We start from the raw sequence: 20,279 nt of genomic DNA, 5'->3' as shown, positions 1-20,279 counted from the left end.
ATGCACTGCACCTATCCTTTGATCAAATTAACCTGACAGATGTGATTCATCTATGCCCGTTTACAGCCATGCATTAATTTCCCCTCCCTAACACAGTTTATCCCAATTAACACAGTAGCTCTTTCACAAACACTGTGAGGGGGAGATGTGCATGTGTCAGAGCTGCAGTTGGCTGCAGCCAAGTACTAAATGTGATCCAAAATGGAGGGACAGCTATGAATACCAATGCTTGGTACTTCCCTTCACTCATAGGTTGTGCTCTCTAACCTTGTGCTTCTCTAACTTTAATTTCTTTATACGCTTTCATTTCACTACAGAAGTGCATCAGCTCAAAGCAGGGAATTGTAAAAAGCAACCCAATAAAGCATGCAGGAGTGCACCATTAGAAGAATAACTGAGAATCATAATGGATGTTGTTAGATTAGATGAATTTGTGAAATTCGGGAAAATCCCTTAAATCTACTTTTAGTCTTGTGCACTTTCAGTGAAACTATAAATGTAATTCTCTATCATTTTCTTCCATTCAGCCTTCCTGCTAAAGCACTTAAAAAAGAGCAGGTGATCCAAGGGATAGTTGAGTCATTCCAGTTTATGGCAGTGTTTTCTCTGAATAAGCCGCAATTTGAGGCATGAGAACTTTCAAATGTTTGACACTGGGGCATCAGCAGTGTATCAATAATCAGAGATGTATGAACGTATCTGCGCATCAATTTAATGAACGGTTTCACATAGATCTGGTGTACTGTTCTTTCATTTATGTTTCATCATAAATATCCACAATATGTTTAGTCTGATTTGTGGAGCCTGGCATTCATCTTACTGTCAGTGGCCCCTAGCTGATTTAATGACTCAATTTTTCCAGTGAAATTTGTATTTATATGTATGACCAAAGGGAAATAGCCGCAGGATAGACACTGTGACTTCTTTGACTGCCCTATCTACCACTAGCTGGCAGTGGGAATGGACAGTGTTGGGGAGTAACGGAATACATGTACCGCCGTTACGTATTTAAAATACAAAATATGAGTAACTGTATTCCGTTACGGTTACCGTTTAAAAAGGTGGTATTCAGAATACAGTTACTTTGTTGAAATAAATGGATTACACGGCGGTACTTTCCTGTTTCATTTTTTCGTGGGTCAGGACTGTTTGGGTTTTGTTTGACAGCTACGTTCTGTTGTTCCAGGCGGCAGCGTTACGGTTGCCATGGTTACAGGGCGACGCTCTCTCTCTCTCTCTGCGACTGTGTGTTTCCTGGGTGAGAGAGCGCCTTTTCGTTGTTGTTGTGCTAAGCTAACAGACAGAATGCTACAAGCATAGCTCTAAAGAATGTAGCATCATGGGCAGTGTAGTCCGTGTTGCAGGGAGAATGGACTGCCATACACGTTATGGGTCTGTGAGCGCGAGGAGGGAGAAAAAGGGGAGTGGAAAGGTAGGAGTTGCCATCGAGGAAAAACGGGAGCTGGAAGCATGTAAATATAATAATAACCATTGCAGCCAAGAAGAGTGCCTGACGAGCCCAGTTGTAAGTAAGCTATTAAGACTCGACTGTACACCGTGTTCGTGTTTTCCTCCGAAAACAATAAGTTCCGTTGGAGCAGTCTTTCAACGCCTCTCTCTGTCTCTCGCAAGAAAAGTTGACCCACACAACAAAGTAAAGCTATTTTTCGGCTACGAGCCGACAGGGACCCCGCCGTATTAGTCAGAGGTCCCTTTACTACAGTTCGGAGTCGCGGACCTTCAGTAATAGTAATAAATCACACAGCAATAGTACATTCACGTTGTTGTAAAAAGCATGATAATATATTAAGTAATCCAAAGTATTCAGAATACGTTACTGTCATTGAGTAACATAACGGAATACGTTACAGAATACATTTTGGGGCATGTATTCTGTACTCTGTAATGGAATACATTTTAAAAGTAACCTTCCCAACACTGGGAATGGACATATAGGCGGGTAAAATGACAGCATAATTATACACGATACCAGAATTAATGAAGCAATTAATGCTTGGTGTAACTGAAACCACAGGGGGAAAATATTGACAGACGATCAAAAACAGTGCCTGTTCAATCAGCAACAATGCCCTTGGTTCAGGTACTGACGCTAACCTGTGCACCTCCCAACTTCAAGTGCACCAAAGTGCTTCTGAGGGTAAAGTAGTAATTCAGTACAGGATAAAGTGAGTAAGAAAAAAAATTCTAAACTATTTCAGTGAGCCCTATTGAGTTGTCTGTTTTCTGCCATGTCTTTGCAGTCTGTGTTTGGATTATATAACAATATTTTTCAAGCTGATACAGCAATGAAGAGCAGATATGCCAGTCTCTGTCTTGGTATACAGTCACCAGGATGTTAAAATGCAGATCTTTAGCTGAGATATTATTAATAGTTTTGCAGGTTTTAGTGCGCAAACCCTACCACTGAACAGGAGATAAAGCTGAGGTTAGTGAGAAACTCATTAGTTTTGGTCATAATTTCAAGCAGTAGCACTGAGACAGGATATGAAGTCTTGAACATCTGTTGTGTTTAATGCCAGTACTTGTTCAAGTAACAAGTAAGATGACCTAACCTCGACACAACAGACCAACTATTTCAATGGGCAGTGACCACACCGCATGTAGAAATATACTAAAAGCTTTGTATGATGATGGCTGCAATGTAGGACTGACAGAGCATTAGGGATAATCCTACAATTCCTACAGCACTCATCTAATGTGGATGTGGAGACTCAGCACCTCCCAGTGATTGTTTAATTTCAAATGCAGGGTGAAGGGATACAAGACCACAACAGCAAAACACAAACAATACTTTTTTGCGCTGTGATTTTTAAACAGATTAACTTTTTGAAATTTTAACACATTTATATTACAGGCCATGCAGTCCTCCCAACATCTAAGCATACAGTGACCTTTTTGCTGACGGCATATCACAAACTTAATGTTTGCTGTAGAGCACCTGTACACAGGACAGGAAGTCAGTGTGAAGGTCACCATTTTGGCCAGCAGGACACTCTATTCCCCAGAACGGAGAGGAGACGAGCTGCAGTGGCAGCCTCTAATCCTCTTTAATTTGTTTTCAGATGAGGCTTTGGAATACCAGCCTGCTCCCTAAGCAGAGATCACATAAGAACGTGGGCTGGGACAGCTGTCTCCTCTTCTGGCAGTTTTAATACAGGTCTAGTTGCCACCCCACCCTGCAATGAATTTTTCTGATGGTGAGCTGAGTATTTACTTTATATGGCTTTTAGTGTGACAACGGGGATGCAATTCCACATGGTACAAAAGCACAGTAGTGCTAAAATGGCTGTTTAAAAGGAGAGAAAAAAACCCAGAAAATGAATGAAGCTGGGGGTGGAAAGTGCTGCTTTGTTTTTTTTCTTTATCAGCAGTCAACCAGTGGTCTACTCATACTCAGCCCTCTAAACAACACAAACCTTGTAATTGGGTTTGGGCGTGTCCCCTTTCTCCTTTGTTTGACAGTAAAGGTTGAACTGGGAAAAAGAGGGAAAAAATGTTCACAGATGTGCGCCGCACCATTTCATCTACACCGATGGTGAGTAAGATCACTGCGTAAAGGCTTGTGCATCTTGTCGCGGCACAATTTTACAGCAACGTGATCAGATGATGGGTTGATTCTACTAAAGTGATGGTGCACGTCTTGGGAGACAGTGGGGGTTTAAAAGCTGCTGAGACAAAGCATGCAGGCAGTAGGTCGGTGATACAGGCAGGGGACTGGCAGTCCTTTAATCCTAACCACTGTGCTGATAAATCAGCATGTGAGTTTCATTTTTATCCCTCTTTCCAGTTTGCTTGATTCTTGAGTGATGAACAAACCCCCACTCACCTTTAAGGCCTTTTGATGTAATAACCACCTATAGATTACACTGTGCAACAGCCAGATTGGTGCTCATGCACTGGGCTAACAGGTGGATGGTCTCAGAGTCCAGGTAGCTTTCGGGCAGACGGCAGCAGTAGTGAAATCCCTGGGGACATCACAGCAGTCTAGTCACAGAGCTTCACTTGATATTATATACCTAAGTAATTCTCTGCTAGTAATTGAACTATGCTGGATGAAAAAAAGCATTTAGTATATTGAACTTGAGCTGATATTTCTGAGAAAAAAAAGAATAGGAGCTACATGACCCAGCAGATTTCTTTCAATTATCACTTTGATCATTCTCTGTCCATGAACACAGCTCTTTACTGTTAAACTTACAAAACCTTTGGAACCTCTTGTGATAGAGAGAAGGATTTATGTAGCCTCTCTAGTGTACTTCCTTTAAAGTTTGCCACACTATAATGTTTTGTAACAGTTACACCTTGTACATTACAACTTTATTTTTCGGAGAATAGGATCCTTTCTCACGTCCATTTATTGCTCTGTATGATAATTGTATGAGAATAGATTGAAGATTATGCACTGTAGTTTTTCATTTCATCATACTCACCATGACTCCTCCACTCCACTAAATGAAGCTAGATAGATGACAGAATATCTATTTTCTGCCTCGCACACAATTGTTTGATTTTTATGAAGTACAACATACAATACACACTGCCATGAGCAAAAAAAGAAAAAAAAGATGATGATACAAATTAGAAAGACTCGTTTTGAGGGCCACTAGAGTTAATAGAAATGTATAATACAATACCAGAAAGCTGGGCTGAGGCACCAGTACAACCCTGCAGGTTATGTTTGTCAGGCAAACTCAATAGTAGATGTCTTAATTGAGGTCACTATGGCAATAGTTTTTCTTCCTCCTATTTTTACCTTTTGGGACATCAAGAAAATCTCCTCTTTCTGGCCTCAACATTAAAATGGTTTGAGTAAAGAAAGAATAATAATAATAATAAAAAAAAAACATTACTGCCCGTGGAAGATTGCATTTCTAGAGTGGTTGAGTGAGGCTTCAAAGTGGATAGAACAAGAGCAAACCATTGCAGAGGTGCTGTGAATAGTCACTGAAAAAAACTGCCTCCTTGTAACAGTAGCAATTCCACTATGATTAATTGAGTCTGCAGTTTATGTTCCCTGCATGTGGGATACAATTCTCAAATCTGGCCATTTGACATTCAGAATGGTCATTTTTCCACATTCTCCTCCCTCATTTCCTGCCATTGCTCACAACCCTAGGTGATGCAGAGGTCTACAGATTGAATGCACAAACAGTTACTGATACCCTAGCGAGTCTGTTTCTGGGTTACCAGGACAACTTGCTTCCTTGGTAACAACATCATGACTTCTTTGAGGCCTTTCATTAATTTCGAACCCATTTACCATATTAAAGACACACTGGAATATCTATTTTCTAGGCTCTGTGCTATTTTTTTTTCTTAGCTGTGTGCTTGTTTGTTGTATTTATTATAAACAAATGGGGAAAATCCAAACTAACAAAACAAAACCAGGTAACATTTTATGAATATTATTTTGCAGAGGTGCAAAAAGCCACGTCTTTCTCACAGTTCCATATCTTGTTAATTTGCCTTTTTTGTAAGAGATCATAAAAACGAAACAAGTATTCAAACTCTCTCGTTTATTCATCTTTTACATAGCCATCCATTATCATGTGTTTGTTTGCCTGTTTGTTTGTCACTAAAATTGAACTGTGATTCCTGCCCTGTCAGTGATGAGTTTACTTACATACACCCACACTTTTTGTACCAGAGGCTTTTATGAATATTGGAGTAAAAAATAGTGAATAGAATCATAAATGCTATTTGATAAATTGCTTTGTTTGGGGGTGAGGTGGTATTTGGGAACACATTTGGTCTGTAATGTGGATGTCCACTTAATTTTCAGGCAAAATAAACACTTCTAAGCTGAGTAGACACTTAGGCCACTATCTGCTTCAGTGCACGTCTGCAGCTGATTCACTTACTGCAGATACCGCCAATAAAATATTACATTTTGTTATACTTCTTTATGGTCAAGTGTCAATAAGACCATTTTCTACATGGCTGCTTATATGTTCCCTAACTGACCGTTGAGTCAGTACCATGGAAGAACTGAAAATTACAGCATTACATAAAAATCCAACCTCATTGTGAAACAATGCACTTTCAGCTCTTTACCTCACCCTAAAGTAGAGGTTTTTGCTTGACATTATGTGCATCATTCAGTTTTTCTTTCACATAAATATTTAGGAGATGGTCGAGTTGCAGCTCTGAACAGAAACTCCTGGTCCTCCTACATGAGTGTATTATTTGGATTTCTAATGCAGTGAGGAGGCACATAAGTTTAGGGGAGAAACATGTTACAAAAGCATCTTATTGTTTCCTAACACACATTTCAGTCTTTATAGATGTGTGTCTTTTTGATTGCATCTGGCTTCAGAAAGCTGAGACACTGCACCCCTGCCAACCCCCACCAACTCAACCAAGAAAAGAAATTGATTCACTTCTCCCAAAACAAAATTATTTCGATTGGCAGCCACAACAATAACAACTAATTTACACAGCTGCAATAATGATGCTAGAAGGCAGATGAATCTATATATGTGGGATGATGCAGTGTAATATCCTTTCAAAAACTAAAAAAGGCATTTTATCCTACTGGTCTGTCTAAGAATGGCTTTATCTTCATAAAATTTGCCAGATATTCCAATATAATGAATCACTTTAGTTAGGAGGAGGAAGATTTTTCTTTAAGTGCATTTTTCTACATGAGTGCATTTTGTGTAATAATTTAAAAGCACATATAAACAGAAAGACATATTTCTGTCCTTAAAAACTATATATAGTAATATAGTAGTAAAATCTTATGGGTTTTTTTTTTCTTTGTTTTATGTATGTTGTAATGGCCCGGCCTCTGTGCACCCTGCTTCTTCCTTTTTTTAGGCAGCAGCAGCTCGGAGATGTGGAGTGATTAAGGATATAAAGGCTGCTCTCTCAGTCCTTTTTTTCTCTCTTTCTCAGAAGCTTCCACTTCCATCATTCTTACTTGTTCGGTTATTTTTGGTTTTTACATCCTTATCTAATACTTTGTATACATTTACCATCATCCATCCACACCATCCTCTAGTGACACCTGACACTTTCATACCTCAGTAGATTTTAAATGAAATAAACTGGGTATTTGGATTTTGCCTTTCTTGAGCCAAACAGCTAAAGGTACTTCCACTTTGCTGTCTATCATCGCATTTTTTCATTCTCAAGTTTTCCTTTCTCATCAGTTTCACTCAAATAATCTTATCTGTAAACTATCACATTTTATGTTTTGACATCTTTGGTAAAACATGTAACATAAGCACTATGCAGACTGCAGACCCCTCTTGTCAAGTGCTTTCCACTGTTGAAAGGACTGTGCAGGGTTTTTTTGTTTGCTTGTTTTTTAGTTACCCATTTTCCAGTTTTTCAGGCAGTGCTCTTCAGACATACAAATTATCAAATCATGTAAACTCCTGAGGCATTGGAAATCTCCAGTGAAAACACACAAGCTAATGGCACATTTTTCTCTGCACATACAAGTTCCCAGCTGGATAATCTACACCAGACATGGCTGTATGAGCCATTTTTCCTGATGGCATGGCCATTGAAAATCTGGTACTACTACTACTCCCTGGGGTCTACTTGCATGCTTCAGCAGTGGTCATCCTCTGTCTCTATCATGCATGCCTTCTGTGAAAGCTATACAATTTAAACCTCAAGAGTGTTTTTTTCCTTAATGGTTTGAGAGAGGAAAACATGTTTATGTGTTGGCATTTATTTTCTAAAAGTTTAAAATGAATGTAACTCAAAGTGCTTTACTGTAATAACTTCACAGCAAATAATGAGAAATATATGTACTCACTGGCTAATGTACACCAATACAAATATAGATGAGAAAAAACTAGGTATAGAGGGATCTAAGATTTAAAGTTTTTAGTTGAGTGGCTAAGAGTGGTACATAGCATTTAACTAACTCTTCTGGGAAGACTGGCTATATTTCCTCTCTAGCTTCAACTCTGCTTACCAATGACATAATAATTCCACAGGCCTGAGGCCATTCAGAATGAGGACCCACTGACATGGCTCATTGTGAGCAATATGGGCTTTGTGTGTGTGTGTGTGTGTGTGTGTGTGTGTGTGTGTGTGTGTGTGTGTGTGGATGGGTGTAGAAGAGCATGGGGAGGTGGGATTACATCTACCAAGTGCTGACACTCTTGAAGCTTAGGCATATCATTAAACAGTAAATCACTGACTGAAAAAATCAACTCCCAGATTTCTGTTAGCAAAAGAAGACCTTCCGCATGGTCACAGATTGTGTTCTTGGCAAGAATAAATCAACATCCAGTCATCGAGCTTCTCCCGCTACGCAACGCTTCCTGAGCTCAGCTTGCATGTACAGTTACAAATCACCACCTGAGGTGTGTTGAACATTCTTCACTGCAGCATTCATTCAGCCATGCTGACTACCAGCCTCGTAAATATGTTAAATTTAAAGATGGAGTAAAAAAAAGAAAAACAATAAGTATTTTTGAGTATTTTCTAATGAATTGGACAAACTCAATTGTTTATTGTTAATCTGTTGCACTCAATAGGATAAGATTCAGTAATGTAGGGTAAAATAGCTTATTTTTCTGTCTTGAATCTACTGCATGGGTATCTGTGAATGTTGAAAAATAAGTATAGTTAAAAGGAAAAGCCAATTTCTCACAACCTTGTTTTGGTAGTTGGGGCCATCATGTTTGGTTTTGACACCATGACATTTGTGAAATCTGGGGGATGCAGCACCCAAGGTAGATACAGCTTAACAACAGAGAATAATAAGGCACCACAAGCTGTCAGACAAATCGCTTGGCTGCTCGGTGCGTTCTGCTTGAAATGTTTTGATTGCCAGAGATGTACATAAAAAAAACACTACTCTAAGATTAAGGTACGGATACACATTATTTGCATACAAATTCATATTTTTAATTTAGATGTTTAGTATTTCTCATGATACGAGTCACTTGTAAGGAAACACAGACGTTACATCCGTTTAAGGTTACTGGAGTAAGGAGAGCGCAGTTAAGAAAGTGGAGCAAGCAGACACAAGAATGCTGTTGGTGTTTGAACAAGCTGACACAGGTAGCTAATAAGGGGTTGTAAGATGGGAGCGTTGAAAGCTTGTACACTGGCAGACAGGTGACCAAGGGGTTTGGTGTGGTTGACAGGTGGAGAGCGGGTCAGGCTAGTGAATGGAGCCGTAGGCAAGAAGAGGAGTGAAACAGAGTTGGTTTGACAGGTGATGAGGTGGTGGATCTAAGCACAGGAGAATAATATTACAAAACAAAAACATGGGGAGTTAACTACGCAGCACAATGAGGCAAGGAGACCTAAAAGTAACCTGTTTTATGCAGAACAATCTAGCAGAGAGTGACCGGAGAGCTGGTATAGATTTGCTGCTGCAGATGGGTTGATGATCTACAACTAAGCATGCTGATGGTATGCGCAGGAAAGGAAGGAGAAGGAAGTGACTTAGACATAGAGGGACAACCAGGGAAACAAAACGAGAGACAAAAAGAGAAAATATATATATAACCAGAGCCATAACCTTTTTTGTGTTGTTTGAAAGGTTCAAAAATGACTGTAAGAAACCATTTTCTTAAAATAAAAAAATATTATTGTATAATTTGTATTTTTTTATTATTATATTAGTATATTAGCTTGTCTGTGTTATAAAAATGATGTGGGGAAAAGGTTATTTTTTTCTGATATTTATCTGCATTTTTAATCTTTGATGAAAGTATACTCCTTTTTGGACAAACCTACAAGAACAGTGATTAAACGCAGATATTACAAATGTATTTGTTGCTAGCAGTACATTGTAAAACACATATCAGTCATGACATTTTCTAAGGAGCCTTCCGTCCTATTAAAAACACATCACTGCCCACAAGCTTTGAACCACTGCCTTCAAATCCAGCGCATAATTTTAGAAATGCAGTTAGCAGATGAATCGACCGATTACCAGATGAGTCCACATTTGTAGACATTTATAGCTGACTCTCTTACATGGCATATTTTATGTGTTTAATTACACTTGAATATGTGTGTGATGGTGTAAAATATTTTGTTGTTCCAATACAGTCTGTTAAATCAATCCCCAATCCTTGCTAAAATCCCACTAAAATTGCCATATTATATCCCACATATTCATTTTCTGGAAGTGATCACCTCAAACATGCTTTCGACACTCCAGATCAGTTCTGTTTGTTTACATTGCTTGGAGGCACAGTTGAGGAGGCGCTCTGAGAAACTTAGTCATCCTTTTTTCTCATACATTAAGTCGCACTGACATCTAAGCAAAGGTAGGCCATAGCCATAAATCACAGAGCACAATAACAGGCACATTTTGGGCCGGTCCATCATTGGCTGTGTTTTGTTTTCTCATTGCATCTTGGCAAATTGCTGTTATTAATGGGAGAAAGCATAGTTTGCAGCCCTCATTAGATTTTGTGCCAACAGCGCCTCTGATGGATTAAGACAAGCCGGAGGCCTTGTTTGCCTCCACAACCAGCTAATATGAGCCAATTAAATGCCATGCACTCTTTGGCCACTCCACACTTGCCTATGTGCTCTTACAGGGATCTGCTAGTATTTTTCTTCATTGGCAAACACTTTTTAGTTTCAACCGGTAATTTCAAGGATTTTCTGGATGTTCTTTTTGTAGAACAATGGGCTTAACCTCACGATCAGTCATAATAAATTATCTCCCCTTAAAGCAGTTAGTTTCTCAAAGGGTGCTGAACATTTTTCTTTGATCAAGTGTGTTTTAAATGTCCGTTCACATTTCTTCAGTCTCTCCTCTCACTAATTGGAACTATTTGCAACACAAGCTCTGTTGGTTCTAGCCACCATGTGAGAGTCACTGCTGTGGTTTGGGAGTATTGGATTTCAGGCCTAGCGGTGTGTCAGATTCATGCAGATAAAGGTTATGGATAGGTGGCTGTGAGCACCGTTAGCAATATATCTGAGACTTCCTTTAGAGGCAGTGCCAAATATCGCTGAAAGGTTCAATATTGTGCAGCACAAAAAAGCAGAAACGCACAAAAAAAAAATCCCACGTGAAAAAGAGTCTCCCTACCTTTGAATGTAAATACAGCTAAAGTGAGGATGTTCATAATGCATGGCACAACTTCTAATATATATATGTATATACACACCAGTATTCACCTGATAGACGGATCAAGTGATGTGACATCCACATAAGGTTAAAAATTTTCAAAGCAGCGAAATAACTCTGGATCAATAACTGTTTAATACAGCATATCATTGCATTATTAAACACGTTTGACTTATGTGAGGTCTCGTGTATTAAAATATTCAAAATATAATTTAAATAAATGAACTGAATAAATGGTATCGACTGTATAGTAGTAACTACAACCATGTAGTGGATTAAATACTGGGATTTATGGGTATGGGAATTAATCCGTGCACATTCAAAATGTCATCCGATATTTTGAATGCTGACTTTAAAAAAATACAAAAATAAAATATCATCAGCATTAATATTCAGCTCCAAATGAATTATAATTGAATGCCCGGCCTCTTTTAGATGGATATCCAAATATCCAGATAGCATGCCTTCTCCTTAATAGTAAAACTCCACCCCCAGGTAGCACTGAAAGATTTAACCAGGAAAGGGATGGAGGCCATACTATGTCTTATATAGGTGAAGCAGGCTGTAAATTGACAATCACTATCCAGTCATCAAACCACACTTTTTAAGGTTAATGCTTTTACCAACACATTCAAGGCCACATTCCAATTTATCATTTATAAAATGTGAACGTATACACAGGTGATCACATACCTAATTGGTAAGAGAAATGTTGGTATGAAGGTTTTTTAAATGAAGAAAATCAGCATAGAACTAATGATCTCCTAGATTTTTCCCCCCCAATTTTTTCAAAAATACATCTTTTATCGCCACACTGAAGGAATAAAATAGCTAGACATGTACTTTAACTGCCTACTTAGATTTAGAAAAGAAAAATCATGGTTTGTTTTAAATACCACATTATATGATAGCGGTACCCACAGCGTTAAAAAGAACATCTTGTGGGTATCTCTGAGATGCTATTGGCTTTGACTGAACAGCAGTGTTTGACACTGTGGGAATGAAAATAGACCCATGTTCTCATTCCCACAGTAACATGAGTCTGATTGTGAGAACAGACTCATAATTGGTAAGTTGGGTTAGAGTGAGGCATATGTTTTGCTTCAATAAAAGCAATAGCAGTGGAAACTGAAATATAGTGGAATCATAAAAGCACGAAAAACTGCAGAGAAAATGTGCTGCAGATTTTATATTAAGTGTTTCTTTGTATGGACAACGGCTGATTGGAGACTTGTATGCCCACTCAGAGCAGATATGGTTTTGCAGACAGCTGTCTAAACAATCACAAAATTGAAATGTTTTGTGAATTTATCTCATGGGTGGTTAAGAAAAAAACTAAAACAAAAAAAACTTGCCATTGTGGGTTTGTATTCTCAAAGTGAATTAGCACTGTGAATTTTCCTCATAGTCTGCATTTTAACTACAACATCAATCACAACAAGGGATGTAGCTTTGCTGGAACACTTTCAAGTGAGAATGGGTAAATAAAATGTGTTTAACTGATGAAGTCATTTAATTGCATGGGAATTGTGCCTTCGTGTCTTGGTGTGTTCAGACTGAAACTGCTCCAGTTTCTCATAGGGATTATATGAAATGTGAACTTCTCCGGTACGAGTGCATAACCCATGTAATGTGCTCTTTTAAAATTTTTTCATCCCTCTCCATATGCTTTGCAGCATTTTTATGTCCGTGGCTATGCTACTTTCTTTTTCTGTGCCACATAGTCAGTGAATTGTTCACAATTAATCCCTGCAACCACAAAAAAGAACCACCATTTATCACTTGCAACTAAATATGTCCATTACTGAAGGCAAGACACACACTTGTCTCCTGTCAAATGACTAACACTACATTCCACAGAATTATGATTGTTATTTTTTATTTTTTGAATATGCATTTACGCCACCTCACTGAAAAACTCGCACAGAGACATTTACAAGGCTAGCCTGCTCCTCTTGTGGGTTCATAGTAAGTGGTGAGGATTTTCCGTAAGAGCATCAGCTCTGTGTTAATGACATGCAGTCCCAGAAAAGGTTTATCCATTCAATTTGACTCTGGAGAGAAGGTCTCTTCAGCCTGCTGATTAAATTAAGATTCCTTAATAAGCATATCTAGGTGCACTGACATGCGAGACAGCTGAGTCTACCAGTGACGATACATCTTACATTTCTTTAATGTACTATACGTATGTCAGTTTTATGTACTTTTACCTATTACCTATTACATATTTATAGGAATTCATGTTTTCCAGTGTTCGAGATAGTGTTTTAGAGCAATTATGCTTTTTGGAGAAGTAGTGAGATGCAGTGTAGTTTTATCAAAGGAATACTCGAAAGATTATCACGTTGTCATCTAAACTGTGGCAAACAAGCTGAGGTGAATCATGGTGAACAAGATAGCAACTACAGTCACATGAAACAAACGTAAAAAGAAAACAGGACTCTATGTAGTCCTATGAAAAACTAAGGACACCGCATGTTTGAATATCCTGTAGCACATCTAGCAGAAATAACTTGAAATAATTGTTTTCTGTGTGACCTTATCAGTCTCACCTCACTCTGCTTGAATTTTGATTCAGTCTTCTTTACTCCTCTTCAGTCTATTCAAGTTTGTGGGTATTTGTTTATGCACAGCTCTCTTAAAGACTTACCACGGGCTTTCAATTGGCACCTGGCTGCTACTTTCCCTCTTAACTCCTGTGAAAGCAGTAAGGTTGTTCTTTCTTTTCACATGACTCTATATTGGAGGAGAACACGAGTATGCCACCAAGAACCAAGGATTTCTAGTAAAGTTTTGCACAGAATTACTGAAACACATGGCTCACCTATAATGTCCCCGTGTTCATCCTATCATGTTGGTTGTGTCATGTTGGCTTATATATGATGTAATTTGACTTCCATGACAGTTTCTTTAATGGATACACAGTTTGAAGGTTTTTTACAATCTAAATCAAGACATAAAATAAAGACTCGAAGTCTCATAAACCCGTACTTTTATTCACAGTATGAGAAACTATATCAAATTGAGAAAGCGTACTATTTTAAGAATAAAATATTAGCTCATGTTGATTTTGACAGTAGAACTCACAAATGTTGGAACATAACAAAAGACTGGGAAGGTAATTGGTACTAAAAAGAAATATTTTGAAGCTAATTGGTTTAACTGGCAACAGGTCAGTAACTTGATTGGAGAACAAAAAGGCATTCAGGGAGGCAGGGTTTCTTAAAGATGGACAAGGTTAATCAGTCTGCGAAAACAGCATCTGCCAGCTGCAAACCATTTCAGAATAATGTTGCTCATTGTGAAATTGTAAAAATTGTGAAGAAATATCTAATCAAGTACAGTACATAATATCAAAAGTATGCAAGAATCTGGAGCAATCTCCATCCTCAAGGGTCAAGGCCAAAAATCAGTGATCTCTGGGCCCAACATCACATTAAAATCAGTCATGATTCTGTGATGGAAATCACTGCAAGAGCTCAGGAATACTTCCAGAAATTACTGCCTGTGAATGCAGTTCACTGTGCCATTCACAAATGCAGGTTAAAGCTATTATGCAGAGAAAAAGAACATCCAGAAATGCTGCTGTCTTCTCTGGGACATAGCCCATTTAAAATGGACTGAGACAAAGTGATAAGCTGTTCTGTGGTCAGAAAAATCAAAAAATTTAAATGCTGTTTTTAAAAAATGGACACCGGGTCCTCCAGACTAGACTGTTCTGAAAAGTTTTAGAGCAACATATGCTACCATGTATGATGTCTTATTCAGGGAAGGGAACGGTAAACTGTGTATTGCATCTATTACAACGGCCGGATTTCATAGTAGTTGAGTTTTTGAACTGGCCTAAAAAACTCTGCAGTTTAGAGTTTTGGCAAATTGAAAACATTTGGTTCATCATAGAATAAAACAAAAAAGCCAGGCAGTGTACTATAGAAAATGAAATACTCCTCTGTGTGTGTTGTAGTCAGAGCTTCTCTGTTCAGTATCTTGCTCTTCTGGTATTTACAAAAGGTTGCAGAAAATAGCAGGGAGATGGTAGAGTTCGTACTAGAGTCAGCGCACCCAAAAAATCTAAATATTAAAAAGGAAATTTATTTATTTTAATTTATGTACACTTGTTTAATTTCAGCTCAGTGTGAACTGCTCTCCCTTGTTTTCTTCATTGTGTATAAACCAGAGGAGAGCAGCAGAACAGCAGTAAAGACTCTCATCACAATGGTGGGCCTAAAATCAGTTGGCTTATTGTATTGTGTTATGGCCATTCAGTGTATGATATTTTATAATGCTAGTGTGGGCTAATGGTTGTGATGGTTTTGGCAGGAGATTTCTTTTTTCTTTTCTTTGGCTGTAGTGTCCCTAAGCTTTCTGGCAGATGATATACCAAAAGCAAGTGGAGGCATGGCTGACATGTCTATTTGTTTTGGTTTTAGTTTGATATGCTTTATGGTCTAATGCAATGTCTGGTGGTTGTGAATTTCACTTATATTTGTGAATGTCATTTACTTACCACCTTTAACATCCTCGGAGAAACAATCATCATTTTATAAATCAGTTCTAAATATCTAAATTTCCATTGTGGCAGAACCAGGTTAAGGGAGGGGGTGGCCATCTGTCGTGACCGGTGGAGGTGATATGACAAAATTACATTCTTTGCACAAGACCGTGAGCATATTTATGTGCAGTCCTTAAAAATGAAATGGATTTCTGAGATATACTCACAAGTGAGTGAGATGGATATTGAAAAAACATTCTGCCTCTGATCACTATTTTCCCAGCACGGAAGCACAAAAAGTGCTTTTTCATCCTATAATTAGGTACCTACGGTGGACTGTTCATGCTACACGTCTCTGCAGTTGTCCATTTCTTACACTGATCACCTGGGGAATTCTGTAAAACACTAATGTCCTTAATATGCTGTTAGTTATGTCAGTGTGTCAATATTATATAGAAATATTGGCCATTAAGTGCCATTTTATTCAGTTTTATATTTTCACTTTTATATCCATCTGTTTTCTGAGATATAATTCCCTCATTAAATACTGGATGTGCTGACGCTGGTGATATGTTGAGCAGAGGGTAGCTTGTCTGTCATTGGAAATGAGCCTACTAACTGCTTCATTTTGCCTTAGCCAGATGTAAAGAGATTATTGCTAATGCATAAACTAAATACTATATCTTTTAGGATTGTATATAGCTATAATAAATTCTTTTTGATTCAGTTAACCCTTTTAGTACAAATATCCTTTCCTTCAGTCGTTAGTCTCCCACCCCCCGACAGTTTTTGGATGTATTTATTTTTTCTCAGGTCTTCTCATTATCACCAGGTAATTGCCTTTGTATCACTCCATTTTTATTTGGGCGATATAATCTCACGTATGCTGATGTGCTGTTCTGTTATCACCGTGTGTGTGTGTTGAATTGTGAAACTGCAGCTCTGTGTGATTTTTTTTTTGTGCGCAAAGGGCTGATGATCAGGCACAATAAAGCATTCATCTCTGAAGAGTTTGACCTTGTATTTGGCAGTTACTTTTTCTTAGATTTTTCTCGTTTTGCGTTTGTTGTTTTTCTGTGTGTACGTAGCTTTTTTTTGTTGTGTGTTGTTGACTTTTTATCACAGCAGCTTTCATTTAATCTTCAATTACAATAAATTTAGGCAGCTTGAGGTTGCATACTGCATGGAACAAATTAGATAGTATATTTTGTGATTCTGAAGTGTAAGAAAAAAACTTTATTGTATATGGATTATCAGCCCGCCCTATCAGAAGCAATGGCAGCATTGCCCATGTTGTGCCTGACATTTTCCATCATGTTCTTTACCAACTATTCATTGTCATGATGCTGCTGAAATAGCTTTGCTTCTATTAGAGGTTGAAGGAGGATGTGTATTCAAGGGCAAACAACTTAAAAAAATAACTGGTGAAAAGCTTGAAACACATTGCACAACCAAATGTGCTGGATAAATCCAATGAAAATAATAATGCAAGAATCAAATAGACAACTTCTTGGCAAACCTGCAGTATGGTAAGTCAGTTAAAAGAAGTTGCACTGTAGCTCATTTGTTTGATTTAATCTGTAAACCCGTGACTTATGTAACTATCAATGAAGGGATGCATGGTAACATGTTCTTTTCTCTGTATAGGATAAAACATGACTTTTTCCCCCAGAGTGAATCTATTAATTCTACACTACTGAGTTCTTTGCTAAAGAAAAAAGAAGAAGAAAAGAACCACTAAATTATATACTGTTTCAGAAAAGGTGTAGTTATCGTATGTTACTGTACTAAAAGTTTTTGTTTCCATTCTCTTTTTTCAGGATATTTGACAGTTTCCATAGAGCCCCTGCCTCCTGTTGTTGTTGGTGAGACTGTTACTCTCAAGTGTAACTTCAAAACTGATGGAAGGCTGCGTGAGATTGTTTGGTATAGGGTGAGTAAACCTTTCTACAGTTTCAAAGCCATTAAGCATGAGTTGCTTTCTGGAGCATTTGTTTGTGTTATTTCTAGCCATTTGTCATTTCAAGGAGGTCAATGCCAGTAGTCACATCACAGGTTTATGGCTGTGTTAGAACAACCATGTGCTGTCAAACCGCAGTTGTTAGAAAACAAGCTATGATTTGAGCCAGCTGTATGAGAGGCATCACTGGATGTTGCTCAGAATTTGATTTCTCAATCTGGTGGTCATCACCATCATTTCTTAATAGTTCACAGCTGGTGACTCAACAGTTATTAAAATCCCAGTTGGTGTGATACACTGCCTAAGTGCTGCTTATAATTAGGTAGCTGTTGAAGGAGAAAAAACAAAAAGCCCTTGTATGTCCACTATAATGGTTTATATGTTTTAAAGTTCTGTATTGAAGTAAAGCAAATCTGCAAAATGTTACAGTTGAAAGAGATGAAATTTGTCTCACTTCAAGTGAGTCACTGATAAGCACTTAAAATGGAAAGCAGTAGCAGCTGCCGCCATCACATTCTTGCCCGACCATTTTTCTTTAAGCCAAAAACTCTCCAGTAATTCTTGAGAGCTATACAGATTTGCTTTGTGAAAGTGTCCGACTTTTTACATTAATGACTTTTCTGGTGATCGGATTTTGTATAATGCAGTACAGGCAAATTGCAGACCCTGAAATCTTATCATTCTAGCTTGAGGGTCTTCATTAAAATGCATTATTGCTCTGCATTGTGTCATTTATGGTGTCTTTGATGCACTTTAATGACTGATCTGTTTTCAAAACAAATGCAGGGGGATGCCGTTATTATTGTATGAGCACGACTCCCTTCACTTTATTTAAAATAGGTCTTGCTTTAAGGAGGATTCTACTGAATTTACAGTTAACTCATTCACTGCCATTGACGTCTATAGCCGTCAATTGCAGTGAATGAGTCAATGGGTTTAACTCATTCACTGCCAATGGCTGGCAGTGAATGAGTTAAAGGTTAGGCCGCTCACCATAAGCTGCAAATAAACAGCATTTCCAAGAGACAGCGTTGTATGTACTAATAGAAAATGATGGATTCTTGTAAGCTCAACGTCTGAAAATTAAAGATGTCAACACTAGAGTTGTTGTACTGACTATAGGAAAATATATGTATAAAGCATTTCCTAAGCTTAAGCAATATTTAACTAAATGTCAATATAGTTTGCCCAACTGGGTGCAGCCTTGAGATGTGCCATGGACTCACCCTCCTGTAGGCCCACCAGCTGCAAGAAGCACCATAGGGGCCTGGTGCAATGTGTGTCAGGCAGTAGTCAGGGGTGTAGCCCCTGGCGGTCCCATCCCCTGGTATAGAGGTTTGCAATTCTGACACGTCACCTCTCTGCTCAGGAAGGAGCCTGAGGTAGTAATTCAGGTTGAGCGATACAGGCTATTTAGTTTGACTCACCCCAAACTTGGTTTCTGGAACCAGTCCAGAGAGACCTGTTGGACTCTGATCCAGTCTGGAATTGCCCTTGGTAAAAGGCAACGGGAAGGGGTGGGCACTCTTGTATCCCCTGGGCTTGTGGTGAACAAAAGGGTTGCTTTTCTACACCATCAGGTTGGGGAACAGGTCCTGACTGTTTGCACATATGCACCAAATGATAGTTCAGAGTACCGAGTTTTATTTGGATCAGTGAGTGGGGTGCTTGACGGTGCTCCGTCTGGTGACTCCCTCGTCCTACTGTAAGACTTCAGTGGTCACATGGGCAATGACAATGAGACCTCCAGGGGTGTGATTGGGAGGAACATCCTGCCTGATCTGAACCTGAGTGACGTTTTGTTATTGGACTTCTGTGTAAACCACAGATTGTCCATAATGAACACCATGTTCCAACAAAAGGATGTCCAAGTAGCACCAGGTCACTCTCGTTTGGAGGTCGATGATCGATTTTGCAATGGTATCATTGTATCTGCCGCCGTATATTCTGGCCACTTAGGTGAAGAGAGGAGCGGAGCTTTCAACTCACCTGGTGGTGAGTTGGATGTGGTCTCTCCAGCATCCTCCACCTAAACGTATAGTGAGAGTACACTGGGAACGTCAGGCAGAGGCAAGATCTTGAACTACCCACACCTTCAAAACTTTGGAATTATTCCAAGGGAGCCTAGAGACACTGAGTCCAAGTGGGCCGTGTTCTGCACCTCCATTGCAGAGGAAGCTACAAGGAACTGTGGCCACAACGTGGCTGGTGCCTGTTGTGCTGGTAATCTCTGAACCAGATGGTGGACAGTGTCAAGCTGAAGAAGGAGTCCTATCAGGCTTGGTTTGCCTGTGGTATTTCGGAGCCAGCTGATGGAACGAGTTTAGGTGGTAGCTGAAGTAACAACTCGGGTGTGGGAGAATTTTGGGTAGGCCATGAAAAAAGCCGTTCGGATTGCCTCAAAGCAATTCTGGCAAACACTCAGGAGGGGAAAGCGGTGGTCATTGGAGGTGGAGTGCTACTGACTTAAACTGAGTATATAGTTGAAGTTTGGAAGGAACACTTCGAGAACCTATTAATCCCACTGACAAAGGGATTGGAAGGAGAGTCCACGGACAAGGAGGATGACTCGTCCATCACTGAGGGCAAGGTCACTGAGGTAGTTAAACAGCTCCTTGGTGGCCAGGCCCTAGGGTGGACAAGGCTCACCCTGAGTTCCTAAAGGCTCTGAATGTTGTAGGGCTGTCTTGGTTGACACACCTCTGCAACATTGTGTGGACATCTGGGACAGTGCCTGG

At 39.0% G+C, this 20,279-nt stretch overlaps 1 protein-coding gene across 3 annotated transcripts in view; it reads left to right on the top strand.

Moving 5' to 3' along the window:
* igsf21a (immunoglobin superfamily, member 21a) overlaps window positions 1-20,279 on the top strand; it is a 186,248-nt gene that overhangs the window by 47,056 nt on the left and 118,913 nt on the right. For 2 of the 3 annotated variants that reach the window (XM_082532142.1, XM_082532143.1), the window contains one exon: window positions 17,402-17,514. In XM_082532142.1, coding sequence (XP_082388268.1) covers window positions 17,402-17,514 — 113 coding nt within the window. Of the gene's footprint in view, window positions 1-1,435; window positions 1,526-17,401; window positions 17,515-20,279 lie in introns of those variants that run through there. The other variant, XM_082532144.1, reaches the window with a different exon arrangement.

The sequence above is a fragment of the Aulonocara stuartgranti genome, assembly GCF_965226115.1.
Source record: "Aulonocara stuartgranti genome assembly, chromosome: 5".
In the NCBI taxonomy this organism is placed as follows: domain Eukaryota; kingdom Metazoa; phylum Chordata; class Actinopteri; order Cichliformes; family Cichlidae; genus Aulonocara; species Aulonocara stuartgranti.
Note: the sequence above shows the minus strand (reverse complement) of the source record. Positions and strands in the feature narration are given on the sequence as shown.